General features: G+C 45.2%; 1 protein-coding gene across 2 annotated transcripts in view; it reads left to right on the forward strand.

Moving 5' to 3' along the window:
* LOC138975419 (probable RNA-binding protein 19) overlaps window positions 1-23,070 on the forward strand; it is a 52,070-nt gene that overhangs the window by 18,388 nt on the left and 10,612 nt on the right. For both annotated transcript variants that reach the window (XM_070348098.1, XM_070348099.1), the window contains exons 14-19: window positions 402-459; window positions 808-862; window positions 4,106-4,202; window positions 4,477-4,587; window positions 4,866-5,066; window positions 5,447-5,599. In XM_070348098.1, coding sequence (XP_070204199.1) covers window positions 402-459; window positions 808-862; window positions 4,106-4,202; window positions 4,477-4,587; window positions 4,866-5,066; window positions 5,447-5,599 — 675 coding nt within the window. The remainder of the gene's footprint in view (window positions 1-401; window positions 460-807; window positions 863-4,105; window positions 4,203-4,476; window positions 4,588-4,865; window positions 5,067-5,446; window positions 5,600-23,070) is intronic.

Genomic DNA, 23,070 nt, shown 5'->3' on the forward strand with positions numbered 1-23,070 from the left:
ATTTGTTTAGTTATTTTGTTCAGGCCCTGATATGGACACATTTCAACTTTATGTGATGACTCACAGGTGGTATCCATGTCCCATCTTCATGTCACCGCTGTGCACATAAAAGACCTTCATCATTCTGCCTGAAGTGCGGTTGGCTGACTACACCTAACTATTCACACACCTGTGCTTTTTTTAATTTCTTTTTTTATGCTAGCTTAGCTTCCACTGGGAAGAATTAATAATAATGAATGAGATGATGTTGTCAGTTCGCGCATGTGTGTGTGTGTTTGTGATTGTTGTTGTTGTTTGGGGAAAAAAAGGTTTTGTACTCCAAGAATGTAAAAGTGTGATAGAATGCAACCAACTTTAAAAGTACACGTGATATATTTCGTGTGTGTGTGTGTGTGTTGCAGGGACGGATGTTACACATATTGCCTGGGAAAGACCGAGAGGAAAAGTACACATCAGCAGGTACGCGTGTTGGTGTTTATAAGGTTGTTATTGTGTGTAATATATCCCTCATCATTCCTGTAGCTGCAACAGTTTATACCTGGATGAAGTTTCAGCAAAAAATGGAAGACTAATATAAAGTAATAATTAATTCACTCACATATAATTACAATGGGGAAAAAGTGTCATAATTGCGCTTCCACTCCTTAGCTATCTTCTCCCTAAAATTCTAAAATGTCAAAAATATGTAGCATTTGGCCTTTGATGAGTTTGTGTTCAAATTGCATCGTTTTGTAAGACAGTGTTTTCTCTGTCTGATGTGTTTGGTTGCTTCCTAAGCCGGCATTTAGATTTTTTGTTTATTTGCAGAAAAATCTTCATACAAAAAACAGAAGGATGAGAAGACGAAAGCACTGGCAAAGAGGTAAACATCCGGTCATGTTTTGTACATCCTGTTTCCTTATCATGCATATGCATGCACTAACACACACACACACACATGCATCCCTTCCCCCCTTTTGTTAACCTATAGTATGTATATGTTAATACGGAGAGGTGGACAGATTTGGGCAAACTTAAAATTTAATCCTTATGAAATGAAGTTTGGTTCAGTTCACGATAGTTCCATCTTTACACTGTCTCTGTCACTCGTGCTCTCTTGCTCTCCCCCACCCCCTCACTCCCTCTCTCTTTCTCTTGCTACGTTTTTCTACATTTGTCATGAAGGCGCTTTCCATTCGTAATCCGTAATCCGTAAACGAAACAGGGCAATACTCCCTTACAAAGCATACACGCGCTCGTAAACATACACTCACAGACACACACCATTCATATGACCACACGCAAACACAAACACCCATGTACGCGCAAGTGTGTGAAAAGCACACCGGAATTATTGGAATAGGATTACAGTCGAACCCACTTAAAACGAACACGCTTGTTACGAATTTTGACTTATGACGTATTAGTATTAAGTTCCCAACTGAATACCTCTTTCTTCATGCTTAAAAAAAATGCTTAAAACGAATTCTTTATAACGAATTTATGCTTATAACGAGCACTTTTTGGATTCCCAAGCATGCATAATGTCTGTAATTTACTCACGCTTATGACGAAATCTTTAAACTCGTCCCGAGATCGACATATCATGGGAATTTAAGAAGTTTGAATGTGTCAAAAGCGCCGGAATGCAAGTGTTCCGCCATGTTTATCAACGCACATGGACCGGATGTAATCATATTGCAAAGAGTATCTTCCCTTGCGTCGACTGCTTGAACCATCGCTCAACCGATCACTGAATAAAGTTAAACTGATTGTACTGTACTCACAAAACAAATTTAAATTTAGAATCAAAGTGATTGATAGCTCAGACACTGAACATGAATGACTGATATAAGGATCAGCTTTGATCGCGACTGCAGTCAGACAGATCGCCTACAACGATGGCAGATAAGAAACGAGCGATCTCTCTTGAGAAAAAACTACAAATTTTACAAATGCGACGTGGACATGAAGTTGAAGACTGGTTTAAAATCGGCGGTTGCTGCAAAGCATGGGATATCGGCATCCACCCTGTCTACCATACTCAAAAATCGGGTGAAGATCAACGATGCTTTCAGCGACTCATCCCACCCACTGACATCCAAAAAAATGAGAGAAAGCAAAAACGGCAAGATTTTGGATGATGCAGTTTACACGTGGTTCAAACAGATAAGATCGCAAGGTGTCCCGATTTCTGGCCCTCTTCTGCTGTCAAAAGCTCAAAAACTTTCCACCGAATTGGCAATCGACTTCTCTCCAAACAATGGTTGGCTACATCGCTTTAAAAAACGAAGAGCCATCAACTGCAAAGCGATCACAGGAGAGTCCCTCGCGGTCACCCCGGATATGACCGATTGTTGGTACACGACAGACCTTCCCGATCTATTGACGAAAGTAAAAAGTGTGATTGTTGTAATTAAAGTCAGGGTGTCGACACATGTTGCTGCTTGTTTTCATATTTTGTCTATTACAGACGTTCATCGTGTCTTGCTCTGATTTTTGGCTCACGTAAGTGTAGCCTATGCGATGATAAACTTTGTCTGTCTGTGCGTGCGTGCGTGTGTGCGTGCGTGTGTGTGTGATAGAAACTTTAAGATTTAGAAGATTACGTCTCGGTCAAAAGTGTTTGACGTGTGTGATAGAAACTATTTGAAGACGTCACATTATGACGTAAGAGGGTTAGACGTCACGCAAAAGAATTACTGAAAGTCTCGGTCATTGTTATTGTGAGCGGGCCGAGACTACTTGGCAGATCCAGGGTCTCGCTTTCTTGTACAGTTTCACCTATGCTTACTGTGTGTGTGTGTGTGTGTGTGTGTATGTGTGACGGAGTGATTGAGTTTGTGTTACTGTTTGTCGATTTCTTACGTGAGCCTTGAAGGCTTCGCCTCTTGTTCATATTTTGTCTATTATTGAGAATAAAATCGGACATGTTCAAACAATCATGGTGTGCGAGAAACGGAGAATAGAATCAACCTCTGTGTGTGTGTCTGTGTGTGTGTGTGTGTGTGTGTGTGTGTGTGCGTGTGTGTGTGTGTCTGTCTGTCTGTGCGTGTGTGTGTGTGTGTGTGCGTGTGTGTTTGTGTGTGTGTTTGTGTGTGTGTGTGACCAAAAACGTAACACATGAACATGTAACTGAATGTCACTTTATTGTCCAAACGTGAAGCAGCATGAAAGTTGCGAAAGAAACAAATTGAAATAACATAAAATGTACAAAAGAATGTATAAAAAAAAACCAAAAAAAAACAAAAAAACAATCAAATCTCTTAATACGAATTTCGGTTAAGACGAACTTATTTCACGATCCCCAGTGATTCGTCTTAAGCGAGTTCGACTGTATATATAATGAGTAGGATGTTCTTGTTTTTGTTTACTATGTGCATTTGTATGCTGGTGCTTGAGATGTGCTCATCTCCATGAAAAGGGCCCAAGGCCTACTCATTAAAACATTCAGACTTCAGACTTCAGACTCTTTCTCTTTCACACTTATGTAACTCAATGAAGCTTTAGTTCCTCATCCTCCACTCCCACAATCTGTTCTTTATGGTTTATTATTGTCATGTCCACCATCATAAAATCCCCCCGCGGGCTAGGGGGAAGAATTTACCCGATGCTCCCCAGCATGTCGTAAGAGGCGACTAACGGATTCTGTTTCTCCTTTTACCCTTGTTAAGTGTTTCTTGTATAGAATATAGTCAATGTTTGTAAAGATTTTAGTCAAGCAGTATGTAAGAAATGTTAAGTCCTTTGTACTGGAAACTTGCATTCTCCCAGTAAGGTAATAGATTGTACTATGTTGCAAGCCTCTGGAGCAATTTTTTGATTAGTGCTTTTGTGAACAAGAAACAATTAATAAGTGGCTCTATCCCATCTCCCCCCATTCCCCGTCGCGATATAACCTTTGTGGTTGAAAACGACGTTAAACACCAAATAAAGAAAGAAAGGACCATCATGAAAATGTGTGTAATTTATTATTGTTCTGGTTACTTAAAAGAAGATTTTGCTTGAGTTTGTGTCCTGGTTGCATTTTTTCAATTGTTTCATGTCATGTATTATGAATACAATTTTGTTTCAAACAAAGCTCTCAAATTTCTGTGAACGTCGGTTTTCCCATTGTTTTGTGCAGCTCACACAACTGGAACACCCTGTTTTTGAGTAGCAATGCTGTTGCCACGGCAATGGCTACCAAGTACCAGACAGACAAAAGTCACATTCTTGATGACGTAAGTTCACATTATAATGCACGGATTGGTTGGTTGGTGAGTGGGTGGGTGGGTTTGGTTTAGTGATGGGTGAATGTGTTTGGTGGTGTTACCTTAGCTGTTTTCTTTGTTCTCAGTTGTCATACCTTACTGGTTTTTATATTCTGGCATTTTTGTTTGCAGTATATTTTTGAGTTGTAAGTTATCCCTTTACCTGTACATGTATTATCAATAATTCTGAATTGTAAGTTATCCCTTTACCTATATTATCCTATAATTGTGAATTTTGTTCCAGAGTGGAAAAGGCAGTCTTGGTGTGCGCATGGCGCTGGGAGAAACGCAACTGGTCCAGGAAACGCGGCAGTTTCTCTTAGAAAACGGAGTTGCTCTCGACAGTTTTAGTCAGGTATAGCTACAAACCTTTATCTCTGAATTTTACATCATACTTATTGAATGATTGTAACCAACAAAATGAGATTACATTTTGAAGCTTCACATGTTCACATGTAGCTCATGAGTGAGAGTGTTAATTGTGTGAATGTGTGTGTTTGTGCGTGCGTGCATACGTGTGTGTGTGTGTGTGTGATCCGGTGTGTGCGTGTGTGTGTGTGATCCGGCATGTGCGCATGCGTGTATGTGTGCATGTGCGTGCATTCATTTGTGTTCATTTATTCCAATTGACAGGCAGACGGGGAGAGAAGCAAGACAGTGATCTTAGCCAAGGACTTACCAGCGGAGACACAGGCTGACGAGCTGCGAGAGGTGTTCAGCAAGTACGGCACAGTCAGCAAAGTCGTTTTGCCGCCACACGGAAGCTCAGCCATCATAGAGTTTCAGGAACCGTCAGAAGCCAAGCGAGGGTTCACCAAACTGGCCTACAGAAGGGTGAGCTAAAAAAGACAGATAGATGAACTACAGAAATAACTCGGTCTGGTTTGTACCGGTTTTGAAAGAGTGAATACTCTTGCTTTTATTGAGGCAAACTTTCTCTCTCTCCTTGTACGGTTTTGAAATTATTCGTTTCGTGAAATCAGTCGAGAAATCTAGATAAACTGCAAAAATGAGATGGCATGATATGTCCCCACTAAATACCAGTGGAAAATTGTAGCGAATGAAAAAGAAATGATGATTATGGCAACAGCGATGATGATGATGATGATGATGATGATGATGATGATGATGATGATGATGATGATGATGATGATGATGATGATGATGAAGAAGAAGAAGAAAAGTAGGAAAGTAATGATAATGATTATTTTCAGTTTAAGTACCTACCCCTGTACTTGGAATGGGCTCCGATGGCTGTGTTCAACAAAGACAGTGCAGACACAAAGGAGGAAGATGACAAAGATGAGCAAATGCCAGAGACAGAAGAGAAAGAAGAGCCCACACCAAACGAAGAAACATCAAAAAAGGTATGTTCTTTTTATCTACACAGGCAACGGGCACAATTGCCTAGTGGATAAGGCGCAGGCCTTCTACAGTGGAGTCCGGGTACAACGAATCTCAAGGGAGATACATTTTAGTTCGTTATATCAGTAATTCACTGTAGAGTTTTCAACCCTAAATGGCCTTAAGACAAGTTTTCCCACTCACCTTCAAATGATCGTCCCATCGATCTTTCCTTGGAGAGTACAATCTCTGCATGTTTTCAACAGCTTCATAATATAATCCATAGAGGCATAGTTCAAATGTTCACTTTACTGTCACAATTTTAGAAGTAAAATTAAATTACATTCTTATCCCAACTCACATAAATGCAATTTACTTCAGTCTAGTGCTAGGACGCTGAATCGTCACCTTGGTAACAAGGGGAGGTAACCCTAAAAAAAGAGCGACCTTGACCCTTTAATATAACGAAGTCTCGCGTGACTTCCTGACCTTGCCGCCATCTTTGAATCATACTCATACTCTCTTCAGCGCTTGATCTTGATCTTGATAAGTTACGCCAACAGGTCCCAAGCTTGGGAATATACGTTGGCGGAATTTGGGGAGAGCACTTGGTGTTTTAGTCAGCGGTTGGCAGTTTTCCTCTGAATTCGTTGACCGTTGACGACTGGATCGTGTTGTCATCAAGGTTGTTCCAGTCAATAACTGTTCTTGTGAAAAAAGAGTACTTGTACACTGGTGTTTTAGTACACTCCACAGTAAAGCACTGGCTGTTGTTTCTTGTGATATTTCTGACTGTGGCTGATGATGTAAAGTCTTTGTTCACTCGTTGTTTCACTTGTCTTTTTGATTTTTGTTGCTGGATGAATTTCTCAGGGGGTACTGCGGGGACCAGCCCTCTGACCACTTTGAACAGAAATGTGAGTCTCTGTTGTTTCCGGCGTTCCTGGAGTGGGGGAAGCTGTAGTCTGCTGAGCATCTCTGAGACACATCCTGGGTTTCGGTCCCTGTAGTTTTGGGTAATGAATCTGGCTGCTCGTTTCTGTACATTTTCCAGGCTGTCTATATCGCCTTGTTTGTACGGATCCCAGACGAGACAGCTGTACTCCAGGGTTGAGCGGATGAGGGACACATAGGCAGTACGTCTACAGCTTTGTGGGCAGGAACGGAGGTTTCTTCTAAGTAGGCCGAGGGTGGAATTTGCCTTTTTGACGATTTTGTTGATGTGTGTGGTCCAGCTGAGGTCATCAGTAAAGGTGACGCCTAAGTAGGGATTGCTATTGACTTTCTGGAGAATGTGGTTGTCCAGGTTGTAGAAAAAGCTGGACTTGTTTCTGATGCTAAGGATGTAGCATTTTTTTGCGTTAAAGCGCATGCCCCAGGTGTTTGCCCATTCTTCCAGGGTTTTCAAGTCGGCTTGGAGTATGTGGTGGTCACTGTAGGAGTTGATGGTGCGGTACAGGAGGCAGTCATCTGCAAATAAGCGCACTTGTGACTTCACAGACGCTGGCAAGTCGTTGATGTGGCAGAGGAATAGGACTGGTCCGAGTACGGTACCCTGTGGTACGCCTGAATCTACAGGGACTTCAACTGACTCCTCTCCGTCGACTACCACTCTCATCAGTCTTTTCGTCAGGAAGTTTTGCAGCCAGCTGTGCAGGTTGCCTTTCACACCATAACTCTGTAATTTATACAGCAGGCTTGGGTGTGGCACAGTGTCGAAAGCTTTTGAAAAGTCCAGGATGGCTATGTCGGTCTGTTTACCGTTGTCATAGTTCCTGCAGAGGTCTTGAAGTGTGACGACGAGCTGTGTCTCACATGAGTAGCCTGATCGGAAGCCATGGTTGAGGTTGGTGAGGATTTTGTTCTTTTCTAAGTGCTTGAGGAGGTGTTTACAGATGATGTGCTCAAGGAGCTTACAGGGTACGGAGGTGAGGGAGACGGGGCGATAGTTTTCAGCAAGGTGTTTGTCGCCTTTCTTGTAGACGGGGGAGACATTTGCATTTGTCCAGTCGGACGGTAGGCAGCCTGAGTCGACAGACAGCTGGAAGATGGCAGTGAGTCCAGGGGCCAGTTCATTGGCGCACTCCTTCAGTATGCGGTTTGGGATCTGGTCTGGTCCTGGTGCTTTTGCTATCTTGATGTTCTGAAGTAGTTTCTTCACTCCTTCTTCCCTGATTTGTAAGTCTTCAATACAGTGAACACGGACGTGTTCGTTTTCGCTCCGGCTTTTCAGCCGTTTTTGTCTGATGCTGCTTGTGTCAGACCCACACCTTGGTACTCGTGCACGTTCCTCTGCTCTCTACGTGTGTTTGGGGTGAGCTATTTTGATATTTTCATTGATAGTTTGACTTAGGTTTTGCCAGCGCTTAGCTGTTGTTTACACTTTTCACCCACCATGTCGGTTAGTGGTAAAAGAAAACTCTAAGCCAGTGGCGGAGCCTTCTCCTGTCAAATAAGCCTCCCCGTAAATCGAAAGCCTCTGTGAGTCTTGCTGTGATTAACGTCTCAGATCTCTCGTCAAACCTTCTTTCGATGTTTTTATTGACAATGACATGCCTGAATTTTCCATGCCAAAATTGCCTTCGGAATCAATTACAGTCGCTTCAGGTTCTAGCTCTGTTAGTGATAAGCAAGATGTTTCTGTGTTTTTGCGCTCAATGAGCTACTGTTGACATGCCTGTTTTTTACCCATGCCAAAATTGTCTTAGAATCAATTACAGTTGCTTCAGGTTCTAGCTCTGTTGGTGATATAGCTAGATGTTTGTGCCTTTTTGCGCTCTCTGAGCGCCCAGATTTCAGCACTTTCAGCAGAATTTTCGTCGACCAAGGCAGTACTGCTGTCTTTTCCTCCTGGTGTTGGCGATTCCCGTTCCCTGGGCAGGGGGCGTGTTCCTCCTTTGGCCACAGTCACGTCCGCTGACGTGCATGCGTCTTTTGATGGCAGTGACGGTCATTCTCTTCTGCGTTCTCAGGCCTCTTCGGGTGGTCGGCCTGTTTACGTTCAAGGTATTTATTCTTCGTTAGTAACCGGGTTCTCCGGCCAAAGCGAAGATCGTATACTGGAGAGAGTAGCCACGTCGGTACGCCGCGTGTGTGAAAGCCGTCCCTGTGTGAGGCCGCTCCGTAAGCTTGAGCGGATAGCACAGGGGGAGAGCCCAGATACGTGTTCGGTCTCACCGAACAGGGGACTTGCGTCCGTTGTCACCCACCGCATTGCGTCCGGTCGGTGTGGCTTCACAGCATTCCCCGCTTCCGCCCGCTGTGGCGGAAGCAGTCCCTAGGGACACACCGCTTGGTGTTGTCACCCACCGCATTGCGTCCGGTCGGTGTGGCTTCACAGCGGTCCCCGCTTCCGCCCGCTGGGGCGGAAGCAGTCCCTAGGGACACACCGCTTGGGTATCGTATCCCTCGCGTGTCGTCCCTTCCGGGTGACGCTTTCGCCTGACTATTGTGGTCAGGGCGGAAGTGCGTTGCCTGGTTGCACGGATGTGCGGGATTTTCAGTCGGATTTCGGTGCTTCCGTTCAGGATGACGAAGATGCCGACTTCCGTATACCGGTTAAACTTCCGCAAGCACTGGCTTTGGCGGCGGAAGTTGTTTCATGGTATTTCGAGGAGTGTGGTGCAACACCTGTTGGTTTGTTTGCCCAACCTCCTTCCGCTTTCGGGGATTTCCGTTTCTGTTCTGAGAAGCAGCAGTTCTGTTTTCGGGAATCCCCGTTGGTAGCGTTTGAGCTTTCTAAGCTAGCTACTGTTCAGCATGGCGGTGCGTTTCACGCTGTACTGCTGTTAACAGCTCTTGGTCTGGCTCCTGTGTCAGCGCAGCCTTACTTTGCTTCTTCGTGTTTAGCCTCAGCTTTGCCTGCTGGTTCGACTAAGAAGTTTACACTGCAGCATAACTCAGTCAACTTGGTTGACTTGTTTGCCTTGCCTCGTTCCACTCTTCCGGTCACACCGGAGCTTGCAGTCGGCAAGTTGGATACAGCAGAGACAGAGTAGTCCCGTTTACGGAGAATTCTCTTTTGTCTTTGGAGGAGACTGGCTTAGGCTTGCTCGAGTTAGTGTCTCTCTATGAGACGTTGCAGAGATCTCTGTCGAGATCTATCGCGTTGGCATTAGACTCATTCAAGTTTGGTGCGATGCGGTAGAGAAAGATGTCACTTTTCTGTTAGGGAGGACGGCTACAGTACAACAGTACGTTATACTGAGTCCTCTCTCTTGCTCTGAGGGAATAAGCACATGATCTTTTCGAGTTCGGAAACTTTGCAAAGATTTTTCTTGCGTGTTATCTTCTCTGCGCTTGTCAACTTCGAGTTTTGTCGTGACGCACGGGAGACTATGACGCTTCTAGCCGCTTTGGCTAAAGTCTACTGAGCAGCGGAGCCTCCCAGCGCTTTTATTGCACAGTCCGTGCACGTGTGCAGGTTCTCTTTTCCCTCTAGGATCTAAGATTTAAAGACACTTTTGAGTCACTTTAATCTTTTCCTTTCACAGAGGTTTGCTTGTCTGGTCAGCCATCGCGTGGCTCAGGTTACAAGTAAGAGGCGGATCAACTCCGCTCTTTGCCTTTTGTGGCTCATCAGGGGGGTGTTCGCACGTTTATGCTACGGTGCATCCCTCCCCATCTTCTGGGAGGGGCCGTGAACTGCTTCAGCTTGCCACTTTGCCTCAAATTAGGCAGGATAACGAAGCTAAGCAAACACACTTAGAGTTAGACCCTCTACCTTAGGCAGCTTTGTGGTATGTACGCCCATCTATGGTGCGGCATATCTCTTATTTTTCACCTTCTCGGGTGAAGCTGCTAAGGCCGCTAGTTTTTCGCCTCAGTGGCGGAAAAACAAGGCAAGCTATTAAAACAATCTTGGCTTTTACGGTTTACGGAATCGCGCTTTCTCTTTAGAGTCATAAGCTTTGGGTTCCGACAAATCGCCAGAACATGTCCAAATTTTTGGCTCACGTTCTGACTCAAAATCTCTATTAGGCTCGCTGAGCTACTGTTCGTAGCCTCTCAGTCGGGTCTTTTCCGGCTAAGCCTACCTCTTGTGGCGACTTTCGTTGCGCAGCACAAAGGACTCGCAGAAATTCCTTAGGTTCAGCTTTTCTTTCTGAGAGGTTACGGAAAGAACTAAATCATCATCATGTGGCTAAACTTAGGTTTGGCACAGAAGTCTTGAGCATTGGGGTGGTTTTCTCCCACACGCAAAAGACGGTGAGTTGTTGTTTATGTTTTGCCAGCAAGGAATAGAATCACATTCCTTGAGGTCAGTGTTTCTACTTTGGCATTACGCCTTGCAGGGCTTTCTCCCGCGAGTTAACAGGCTACACTCTCGTTGTAGCCTTCACTGCGACGGCCCCTGGATTTTTCTTATTTGCAATGTGCTAGGAGTTTTCTCCTACATCGCAGAATGGTACGCATTTGTTCGCCCTGTTAGATTCTTTAGCCTTCTCGGCTAGGCCGTCGAAGTGACGTCACACGTGTCACAGTATGGCATACAGGCGCCCGGTTTTACCGCGCCTTCCCCTCTGTTTATCCGAAAGTTGAATCTTGGTTTTTCATTTCAGGGATTCAGCTTTGGGTACTTTCTCAGGTCTTTCTGCACGCTTTCTAAGCGTCAATTTAGGCTGAGCCAATTTCGCTCAAAGGGCAGAGGGAGGGTACAGCTTACCTTCCCCTCAGCGATTTTTCCCAACTTTAGGTTTCTAGTACTTGATTTTCCAGTTAAGGAAACCTTGGTTTTATACGGAAGCCGTATTCTATCCCTAGGCCAGTTCTCTTACTTTGAGATTATTTTCTCAAGGTTTTTTGAACTGACTTCATGTAATGCCTCTAATGTTACGGTCATCGGGAAACTGAAATTTGAAGACGCTCACGCACCCCTCTCTCGGGATGGGAGCTTAGTCTAAGAGCGTATCGGGTTACTGATACCCTCGCGTGTCTTTCCCAATTGCGGGCTGGGCTATCATAGTACTAGCATGCAATCAGGTTTTTCAATACTCCTTACGTTTCACTCCTGATTTTGCAATAGGGAAAGTTTACCCTCATCTTTGTAGCCTCGGCTTAGTCTTTTTCGTTTTTCAGCAAAGGCCGCAATTCGGTCTCGTTCTGACCACCGAGGTTAAGCGTCATCGGTCTCGGTTGCTACCGGGACGGGTGACCGTTTTGAATATGGGCCTTTCAGGCATTCTTTCTAACTTTCAAGCTGTGGCCTTATGGATTCGGCTAGCGACAGCCGCTGCGAGAGGTCACGGTTTTTTGCTCGCTCCGCAACACGCTGAATCAGAGACCGGTGTTTTCGTTTTTGTGCGCTCTCCCGTTACGGAAAATGGAAGCGGTACTGCCGGTCTTTCTAAGAAAGAGAGATGTAGTTCGCAGTGAGGAGGACGTGGTAACAGGTTTGGAATTGTGTGTGGCAGCAGAGAGGACCGCTGGTCGGGGCTCCATTACAGGCGCTCAGGACATCCGTGGCTTATGGCGGATATACCCGACTACGCAAGCAGCCAGAAATGAGTTGCTCATCAAAGGTATGAATGTTCGCAACTGTACATTGCAAGTGTCTCACACTAACCCCTTCATTCTGCGTGATGATTCTGGAACCGAAGAGCCGTCAACAAAACTGTGGGTATCAGATATTCCCATTTCAGTGGCAAACAGTGAAATTGAACACTCTATCGCGAAGACAGGCTGTGAGCTAAGATCGGCCATAAAACTTGAGTGTTACAGAGACAAAGACAACAAGCTAACAAGGTTTCAGACAGGGAGGAGGTTCGTTTTCATAACCGTCCCCAAAACACCCCTTGAGAAAACACTCGCTGTTGCCGGGTTTCAGGCAAAGATCTACCATAGGGAACAGAAGACAGTGAGAAAAGATATTGTATGTTCAAAATGCCTGCAAACCAACCACCATGTCTCTGTGTGTGAAAATGATGTGGTGTGCCTTGCTTGCAAGTTGGCGGGGCATAAGCGTGGGGACAGTGTCTGTGCTTTCTCCGGAAACAACACAGTGCAGAACATGACAGGACAAGACACAGACAAACAGACGAACGCACAGACGAACGTACTGACGGTAGTGGAGGCTCAGTCTTCCATTGACACTAGTGCAGCCACACATGACAGCGCGCTGCACGTGCCAAGCGTTAGCAAAACTGACAAAGACGAACATGGTACAGACAAAACAAAGGGGAAGGGAGGTGGAGGTAAACAGGTGTTGTCAAGAGGGAGAAAAGAGCAGAAAACACCAGTCGACAGAAGACAGCTCACCCTATCCATGAGTATGCAACGCGTGGAGCACGGGAGACAGCGATCAACAACACCTAAGCGTCGCCTTTCTGGAGAGAAGGACCGCTCACCCGTGGACAAGTTTCCAAGGCGTGATAAAACAGACAGTGACAACGGAGAAGAACAGGGGGAGGGAGAGGGATGGGTAGAAGGTGAAGGAGAGGTACCTGATGAAAGAGAGAGGTGGGGATGACGGGTTGTCAGTGTCAGGACTTGGATTTCGATTTTGGACTGGATTACGGACAAGCCCTTTGATCACGATTTTGGTATTTAGTCTGTGTAGACTTGATATGACCACGTTCACTACCAACGTATCATGCCCTAATGGCGAGTAAACTGCGTGTATGTTCGTTGAATTGTAGAGGACTGAGAAACAAATGGAAAAGAACAACGTTGTTTAAATTTTTGAGAGAAAAAAAGTTTGATATTATTTGTTTGCAAGAAACACACATAAGTTGTAAAGATGTAATATTGTGGGAAAAACAATGGGGAGGGGAAGTATTTGCACAAGCTGGAACATGTTACAGTAAGGGTGAGGTCATTTTGACGTCAAAACATTTTGATGGAAAAATTTAATTAGTAAAAAAACAAGAACGGGTTGTTGTTATCTCTGTAGAATACAGAAAACAGTGCATTAATATTATAAATCGAAAATTTTTAATTAAATTTTGATTTAATATAATATACTTACCCAATTCTTATGAATGCATTGACTTTAGTCCCACATGCTAGATGTCGAAAAACCTCTCAAATTACCTGCCCTTAGTAGGGTGGTAACCAAGCTAAAAGCGACGCCATAGCCGGTGCTATGGCCTGACCTTGCTCAGTTACCCATAACACCCTGCGCACCACGCGAGCGCCAGCATCCGTAATAATCATTCGAGACTATTAGTCAAACAAACCCCCAAGGACATAATCCAGCGGGGACGGATGGGAGGGTATTAACTATAAGAATTGGGTAAGTATATTATATTAAATCAAAATTTAATTAAAAATTTTCGATTTAATCACATATTCTTACTCCAATTCTTATGAATGCAGATTCCTCCTAAAGGTGGAGGGAACCTACTTATGTCCTTGTAAGAACCTGCCCTGCAGCAACTAAAACCAGCAATGAACTGGAGCCATCTAGCCGCGTGCAGGAGAAATCCCGAAGATAGAAACCGATGAACACATCATCTGATCTCCAGTAAGCCGTTTGCAAAGCTTCGCCTAGGCGACCAGAACGCAACACGGCAATAAAAGAAGCACAAAATCTGTACCCGAGCTGTTGGCAAACCTCGCATAGGCGAGAGGAACACCACCAGCCAGAGAAGAACACCAGACTCCCGAACGCCTGAAAAGGAATAGAGGGAGGACTGAACGCCCCCCCCCCCCTGTTCGTAACGCACCACTCATAGGACTGTCCTATGAATGTAGCAGAGCCCCTAGAGAGAGACAAATAAAAGACGTCTCTTTCGCTCCATTGTAAAGAAATAAGAACCTGAGCTAAAGCTCGTGGTTCCAAAAGACAGTAACGTCAAAAAAGGGATTAAAAAAGTCCAACCAGACAGTTAGAAAATCCGAATCTCCCGGAGCGATAATCCTCCCAAGAGGAGGGAATCAAACACCAGAGGATATTGACCAGGTTTCTGAAACCCCAAACCCTGGCCAAAAACCGTGAACAAACGGAACCAAAAGCCCTAAGGCTACATCCTCTGGCAAACCCCCAAAACGCATGCGCCTCACTGCCCTATAGGGCTGAGGCCCAGAGTAAGTAGAACAAAGTCCCACGCGCTAAACAAGGGGGAGCCTCTAAACCTCGTAAAACAAGGTCCCTTGATCATGCCGACAAGAGCGCCATGAGCAACAGAAGAGAGGCCTATTTGTTTCAAAACAGCTGAGATAGCCGAGAAGCCGGAACCTCAAAGAAGAGGCCCAGCTGCCCAAAGCCAAAAACTGAAACAGAGGTGAAAAACCACCTGGCTTGAGAGAGGGGCGCTAAGGAGTTGCACCCCCGCTCTAAATCCCCAATTGGCCAAGGAGGCCAAAAAAGGAGCATACACAGATAAAGTGGAGGAAATATATGCTTCGTTCCCAAAGACCAGAGTCAGAACCCATGATCTAAAACACAAACAGCACGCCTCCAGACCCGTCAGAAGATGGGCCAACCCCTGTGCAAGCCCTGAAAGGACCTGTTGAGCGAGTCGGCCAGATCGCAGAGCTGGCCGGGGAGAAATTCCCCTGAGAAAATGATTTAGTGTGAAACTCGATCAGAATCCCCTATACTCTGTCTGACAGGGAGCGAGAACTTGCTCACCCCAGCTAGTTCACATAAGAAGCAACAGAAGAATTGCCCGAATGCAACAGGCCATGCCTGTAAATAGCAAAAAAGGAAAGGCTAGTAGACTAAGAGCCACTGCTCCTAACCTCAGGCAAAAGAGAAGCCCAAGGATTTGCGTCTACATCACAGCCTCAAGACTGCAATTGCCAGTGCAGGCCCCATCTAGACGAAAACGCATCCATAAAGCGGTCTAAGTCCAGGGGGAAACAGAGCTAGGGAAAAAAGTCCCCTGAGCGATCCAAAAGGATTCCAGCCACCTCCCCGAGTGGAGGAACCCACTCTGGAGGAGGACCCTCATGTCCCAGACCTGAGAGGCCGAACCCCCCAAAAAACTTGAGGAAAGACTAGAGGGCCAGCATAGCTATCGATACCGTCCGACCGAAGATCGGGTCTAAAGACCCCGCAGAGGCCTGCTCTCGTGCCCGTCTGGCAGTGAAAAGAGCTTATAGCCTCCCTATTCCCTCTTGTGTGAAGAATAAACCTTCCAAGAGACAAAGTCGAACAGCATGCCCAGGTAAAAAACCTGGGATAAGGACAGCTCGGAATTTTGCCTGGTTACTGAGAGCACCAGGCAAAAAGCCTGGTTCAACACCAAAAGAAAGTGCAGCTGACAAGCTGATTGACCTTGAAAAAGCTCAACCAGCCCCCGAGATAGTCCAGAGACCAACACCCCCAGAAACCGAGCCCTTTCCTGTGTGCAGAAACGCAGAAGGAAAGCTCATGTGAGAGCACCGAGGAAAATCTCAGCCAAAGCTGAAAGCTCTAGCCCATGCCGACCCACCTCCCGCAGAGAGGGAGGCGACACTGAACCAAAACACCCCTTTGTAACCGGGAGCGCATAAATGCGCTGCCAGAGGTCCACGAAGGAAGGGAAAGATTCCAGCTATTGAGTAGGTCTTAACAACCCCCGAAAAAGCCTGACCCTTGCTTCCTGCAACCAGCATGAAATCAAACCCCTTGTAAAGGAAGGAGATCACACCAAGCAAAAACAGTGTGGGCCTAAAACGTCACCGAGAAACTTCTCCGCTCAGTGACGACCCTAGCCCAAGCTGCCAGCAGCCTGGCTAAAGCCTTATCCAAGGCATCCTCCCTAACCCAAAAGAGCGATCAGGGAGGATAAGATTGCCTATAAGAAAGCACAGAAGAGAGTCTCAGCCAAAGCAGAAAACTCCAAACCATGCCATCCTAGCTCCTCCAGAGAGGAGAGGGAGGAGTAACATCATAAAACCTCCATGTTCCCTGTGGTCTGTAAGCGAAGCCAGAAACTAGCCCCTGGCAATAAAAAGTGCGGATCAGACCCTGAGCCTGAAAATTCCCTGCTATCTTCTTCCGCACTAAAAGTGAGGATGAAGCAGCCTGAAACCCCGAAGCCAGCAGTCCCCTGCGTAAAAAGCAGCGGGAAAGGTGTAGGATGAAGACCACTATCCTAAGGTGCGGAACAAGCCAAAAGTGTGGCATGAGGTAGGCAATCACCGGAGACTCAGCAAATGAAACAAATTGCGAGAAAGCCTGTGAAAACCCAAAGCCATCCCGGAAGAGGAAGGAAGAGAGACACCCCCAACCTATCCGGGACAAAGTAAACTGCAACAGCAGCCGCTCTATGTATGGGAAGCCTACAACCAGTAGGCAACCCTATACACTCCCCCTCCTCCAACAAGGAGTCCGAACCTAACCACCAGTTGTGTAAAACACAAAAGGAGGGGAGACCGGGGAGGTCGCGCACTAAATACTCCTGCCGATAACACCGCCAAGAGTGTGGATGGAAAGCGTGATCAGTCTCTGACTGCCAACCCAAAACCGCCCACCTGAACAAGAGGTGGGGGGAAGAGGGGTTGGTAACTGGCACAGATCTCTGCCGAGAAGGAGATAGAGTGGAGAAACAAGACAAAGCCGGGCCCGGCGCATCTTACCCCACCCACTGTGCGAGAGAAGCATCCCAGTGCTAAGAACCAGACTACCTAGTTTGAACCACAACTCACCCCAAGTGGGGAGGGGGGTGGTCCAGCACAGCCGCAACCCCTAGAGGGGGCAAGGACTGAAACAGAGAAACGGCCGTAAACGGCCGATCCTCGCTCGTCCACCTGCCAAAGTCAAGTAGCCCTATCACTCACCCACCCCTAGGAGGGGGGGGGGGGGGTGACCTATGCTGGCTAAGGACAATGACCACTGGCCAGGTGATACTATAGCCGAGTCCCCGCAGACCATTGTGAATACAAAGAATGGGAGACTGGAGAGAAAGAGTATATTCTGTCTCCGCCTGTCCCAGGTAGACAGCCGGCACAGCCCGTGCAGAGAACAAAACGGAGCAAAGCTCATTGTTCCCTGACCACTGTGCGAGACACCCTGCCGAGAACAAAAGAGAGTCAAGCTCATTGTTCCGCGACCGCTACCCGCGACGAGCGCGGGCAGCTAACACAGCCACCTGTCCCAAATGGAGCAGAGAAGGAGTATGTAACGTAGCCTGGAAAGCCGTACATAGCACCCCCGCTGTGTAGAAAGGCCTCGATAGAGGAGAAGAACGATTGTCAGGCCAGGACCATAGAGGCCAGACTGTGAAGACAGTCTAACAGCGCCCACCCCGTCCAACCCAGAGGGAGGGAAAGGGTGGACCCGCGACAAGCGCGGGTAGCTAACACAGCCACCTGTCCCAAAAGGAGCAGAGAAGGAGTATGTAACGTAGCCTGGAAAGCCGTACATAGCACCCCCGCTGTGTAGAAAGGCCTGAGCCACTCCATGCCCCAGATGGGGAGGGGGGTGGCTCGTCACAGCAGTAAGAGCGACGGAGAGAGACGAACCGAACAACGGCCGACCCCCCTCCGTCCACCTGCCGTAGTCCTATATCCCACCGCCCGCCCACCCCGATAGGGGAGGCGAACGATTGTCGGGCCAGGACAATTGAGGCACAGACTGTGAAGACAGTCCAACAGCGCCCACCCCGTCCAACTCAGAGGAGGGAAAGGGTGGAACGCTACTCCAGCCCCCACCCGATCCCGCCCGATGGGCGGGAAAGAGTGGGCCACTGATACCCCCCCCCCCACCCTGCCCCGAATGGAGCAGAGAAGGGGTATGTAACGTAGCCTGGAAAGCCGCCACCCGAACGCGCCCGGGGGGCGGGAAAGGGTGGGAAGCTAACACGGCCCCCTGCCCGCAAAGGGCAGAGTGGGACAAGCCCTGGCCGTGACTTACCGTGCCCCCCCACTCCCCCTTCCTCACAGTAAGGGGGCTGCCTGACCGACCCAGCAGTGCTGTTTAAAAGCAAGCCGAGCGGCCAAAGCAGGCGGGGAGCTGGCCCCCTCTCCTAAAGGAGAGAGTGCTCGCGAACAACCCAGTCTACCCGTGGCAGAAAGGACTGAACCGAACTGGCCGTTTGCACCAGGCGACGGTGCGACGCAGGAGCGCCCCCCCTATCCCCCCCCCATTGGCGGGGGGCTGCGTAACACACTGTGAAGTACCGGCGGTAATCAGAGTGGTTAAACGCAGGCAGGGAGCAGGCCCCCCCTCCTAAAGGAAGGGGTGCTCGAGAACAGCCCAGAGCCACCAGAGGCAAAAAACGGGCTGAACCGACCAGGCCATTTGCACTTGACCACAGTGCGAAGCTGACAAACGGGAGGCCAGAACCGCCGATCGTGCCTGAAACAGCTGAAAATACAGACCAAAACATCGTTAAGTCCCCCCAAAAGGAGGACATTGACTGATTCCTCTTACTCAGAGAAAGGGGAAAGAATAGCCACACGGCCACCCCTCCCCCATCAGTCGCACCGACGACGATCCAACAAAAAGTCTATAAGGAGCCTAAAGGCTGATTAAACCCCAACAGGGGAAGCGAGCTGTGAAAGAACTGAACCCGCCCTCGGAGGGATAGGAACATAAAAAGAAGTGCTGTTTGACGGATCTACGACCCGCATAATAGGCAAATCAAAGTTCTTAGGCTACTCTTAGGTATAGTTTTCTAAACCAGGCTAAGAGCCTTGTCACCTTCCAGTCTCGCGCCAAGATTAGCTTTGTTGTCGGCCATTTTAAGACCGGCGAAAAACAGTCACCCAGAACAAAAAACTTCTGCGTGCGTGTTCAACACAAAGCTATCAACATTTATACCAAACATACACAGGAAAGATCTCACCAAAAGGTAGGCGGACAGGTAGACCCCCAAGAACCGGCTAGTCTCAAGGACGAGCAGGCATGTGAAGGCCAAAAGTGAGAGCGAAATTCGGACACGTCCACCGTGTGTTGTCGAAAGTCGAGAATGATTATTACGGATGCTGGCGCTCGCGTGGTGCGCAGGGTGTTATGGGTAACTGAGCAAGGTCAGGCCATAGCACCGGCTATGGCGTCGCTTTTAGCTTGGTTACCACCCTACTAAGGGCAGGTAATTTGAGAGGTTTTTCGACATCTAGCATGTGGGACTAAAGTCAATGCATTCATAAGAATTGGAGTAAGAATATGTGATTAAATGTGTATGCTCCCAATGAATCAAATGAGAAAATGGCATTTTTCCATTCTATTAGAAATATTGTGGATGAACTTGAAACCGACCAGTTTATCTTATGTGGTGATTTTAACTGTGTGGTCAACAATGAACTTGACATTATTTCTGGCCGGCCTCATAGTAACAGAGAAATTGAAGTTTTCACAGATTTAACCAATACCTTAACTGACATATGGAGATACTTTCATGATGATGAAAAAGATTATACCTGGAACAGATTTAACCCCTTTGTTGCCAGGCGTCTTGATTATTGTTTTGTATCTAGAGGAGTGTTGTTATCGTGTGTATCAGCAGATCATATTTGTGTTCCAAGTTCAGATCACAAAGCTGTTGTTGTCGAAATGAATGACAAGGATTTTATTAGAGGTCCAGGTTACTGGCGGTTCAACAACAGTTATTTGAAAAATCAACATTTTCTGGAACAAATGAATTCACTTCTGGATGTTTTGGTTGAAGAAGCCGAGAATGATGCCTCAGCAATAAACAGATGGGAATTGGCAAAAGTACAGATAAGAAATTTCTGCATTGAATTTGGTAAAAAACAGTCGTGTAATAGGAAAAATGAAGAAATCAGGTTACAAACCCGCCTAAGAGAACTGGAAAGATTATTGATTGATAAGATTGAAAATAATGGGTTGCAAACAGAATTACTAAAATTGAAACAAAAGTTAGAATTATTAGAACTAGAAAAAGCAAGGGGTGCACAGGTTAGAGCTAGGGTGAAGTGGATAGAAGAGGGGGAAAAAAACACAAAATTTTTTTGTAACTTAGAAAAAAGACAAAAGAAGAAAAACATTATGTCACGCCTCAGCACTTTAGCGGGTGATACAATAACCGACCAGAAATTGATTTTACAAGAACAAAAAGAATATTATACACTTTTGTATAGTCTGAAAACTGATTCTGAAAATACGGTAAAAGATAGTATGGAATTTTTGTCGCAAGAATTTGTTACACGCCTTAGTGAAGAACAGTCACGTTTATGTGAGGGGTTAGTAAATCCCGCAGAAGCAGCCGACGCTCTGTGTAGCATGAAAAATGGCTCGGCCCCCGGGGTTGATGGAATTTCTATTGATTTCATGAAAGTATTTTGGAGCAAGATAAGCAGATTGCTTGTTGATTCATTTAATGAATCATTTGAAAGGGAAGAGTTATCATATACGCAAAATCAAGGGGTGATAATATTGTTGCATAAAGGAAAAGATTTGGATAGAGAACGATTAAGTAATTGGAGACCAATTACTTTAACTAATACTGATTATAAGATTCTAGCTAAAGTTTTGGCAAGAAGAATGGGTTTAGTAATTAATGAACTAATCAGTGTAGATCAGGTTGGTTACCTAAAAGACAGAAATATATCAACAGTGATTAGAACGATTGACGATGCGGTTAATTACTTTAATGTTAGTGGAAAGGCGGGTTATCTGCTTGCCCTGGATTTTAAAAAAGCTTTCGACAGTATATCAAAGTCACTACTTCTTAATGTTTTTGACAGATTTGGATTTGGATCTAGTTTTAAAAAGTGGGTGGAGATTTTGATAAAAGGTACTACAAGCTGTATAAATCATGGAGGTTGGTTATCGGAGAGTTTTAACGTATTTAGTGGAATTCGACAAGGTTGCCCGTTTTCGCCGTTGGCTTTCGTCTTGGCGGTAGAACTGTTGGCGATTAAGATAAGAAACAGCCCTATAGTTGGAATAATTACACCGAACATGATTAATCAGGATGGTACGGTCATAAAGATAAAACAAATGGCAGATGATACAACCCTGTTTTTAAAAAACCGAGATGATGCTAACATGGCAATGAACATATTGAACCAATTTAGCAAAGTCTCAGGGCTACAATTAAACTTAGATAAAACGAAAGCTTTAAGAATGGGGAGAGAACCAACGGAACCTAATCTGCCTTTCCACGTTGTTAAGGAGATTAAAATTTTAGGGATTAAATTTAGTAGTTGTAAAATGGCAAAAGACATCGAGGAAAACTGGAAATTCAAAATGGAGAGTCTTGATGCCATGATTAAACAGTGGAGTAAAAGAGATCTCAGTATACAGGGAAAAATAACAGTTATTAAAACGTTTATGACTTCCCCATTTGTGTATATTATGCAGTCTGTTGGTCTTCCAAAGCAAGTTCTCACACAGCTAAACACGAAACTATACAAATTTGTATGGCAAAAACAATATAGTAATAAAAAAGCTTTTGAAAAGATAAAAAGGAAAATTATGGAGTCTGAATATGAGCATGGTGGATTGAAAATGATCAATATGTTTGATATACAGAAAGTGTTTTATTTAAATTGGATTGGACGGTTGCATGAAGCAGGTCGAGAAAATTGGAGTGCAATCCCAAAATGGCACATTAAACAATTAACAGATTTTAATCATTTGGCAAAAATTAATTGTACACAAAAGGAATTACAAGGAATTGAAAAAGTTCAAAATGATTTTTGGAAAGAGGTATTTTTGACATATCTTGATAATAAAAATAAAGTAGGTTTAGAGGAAGTTGACAGAAATGATGTTGGTAATCAACTGTTATTTAATAATAGACTGGTTCAGTTTAAAGGTAAAGTGTTGGATTTTGTAAAATGGCGCCAGAAAGGTTTTAATGTTATAAATGATTTGTTGAATGTTGAAAGAAATCAGTTTCTGTTATGTGAAGATGTTCAGATCACTGTGCAGCAAAACCCTGCAATAACCTTTTTTGAATACAACGCTGTGATGAATGCAATTCCAAAACAATGGAAAGATTGGATTGTAGACAACCCAGCACATATAGTTAATGTAGATATAACTGATGATGAATTGAATGTGTTTAAAAGCAAACCCAAGTTAATTAAGTTATATTTAAAGAAAAAACGGAATTATAGCATTGAAAAATCTCATGCAATCGATTTTTGGAAAAGAAAACTAGATTTTGTTTTTGTCGAACAGACGTGGTTGTTGCCACGACAGGTGACAAAAGAAGTGCGCCTGCGTGTGTTGCAATGGAAAATTTGTCACAATTTATATCCCACCAATATTTTATTACATAAAATGAAAGTAAGTCAAACAAAAAACTGTAACGAGTGCCCACATATTTTGGATGTCATGGAACACTTTTTCTATGAGTGTCCCCGAATTAGAAGGTTTTGGACTTATATTGAAAAAATGTTGAACAGTCTGACAGGTCGGGCTTTCTTATTGTCTATTACAGATGTATTATTCGGAATCGAAAAATGTCAGGAATCAGCGTTAATTAACCATGTTTTATTGATAGCAAAAATGTGCATTAGCAAAGTTAAGAAAACTAAATCGCATATTCCATTGGAAATTGTATTTCAACAAGAACTTGCGCTACGAAAGGTGTATCCCCATTGTCCTTAGCTAGATTGCTGTTGAATTAAAAAGTAATTTAATGGAAAT

The sequence above is a fragment of the Littorina saxatilis genome, linkage group LG9 (assembly GCF_037325665.1).
Source record: "Littorina saxatilis isolate snail1 linkage group LG9, US_GU_Lsax_2.0, whole genome shotgun sequence".
Taxonomy (NCBI): domain Eukaryota; kingdom Metazoa; phylum Mollusca; class Gastropoda; order Littorinimorpha; family Littorinidae; genus Littorina; species Littorina saxatilis.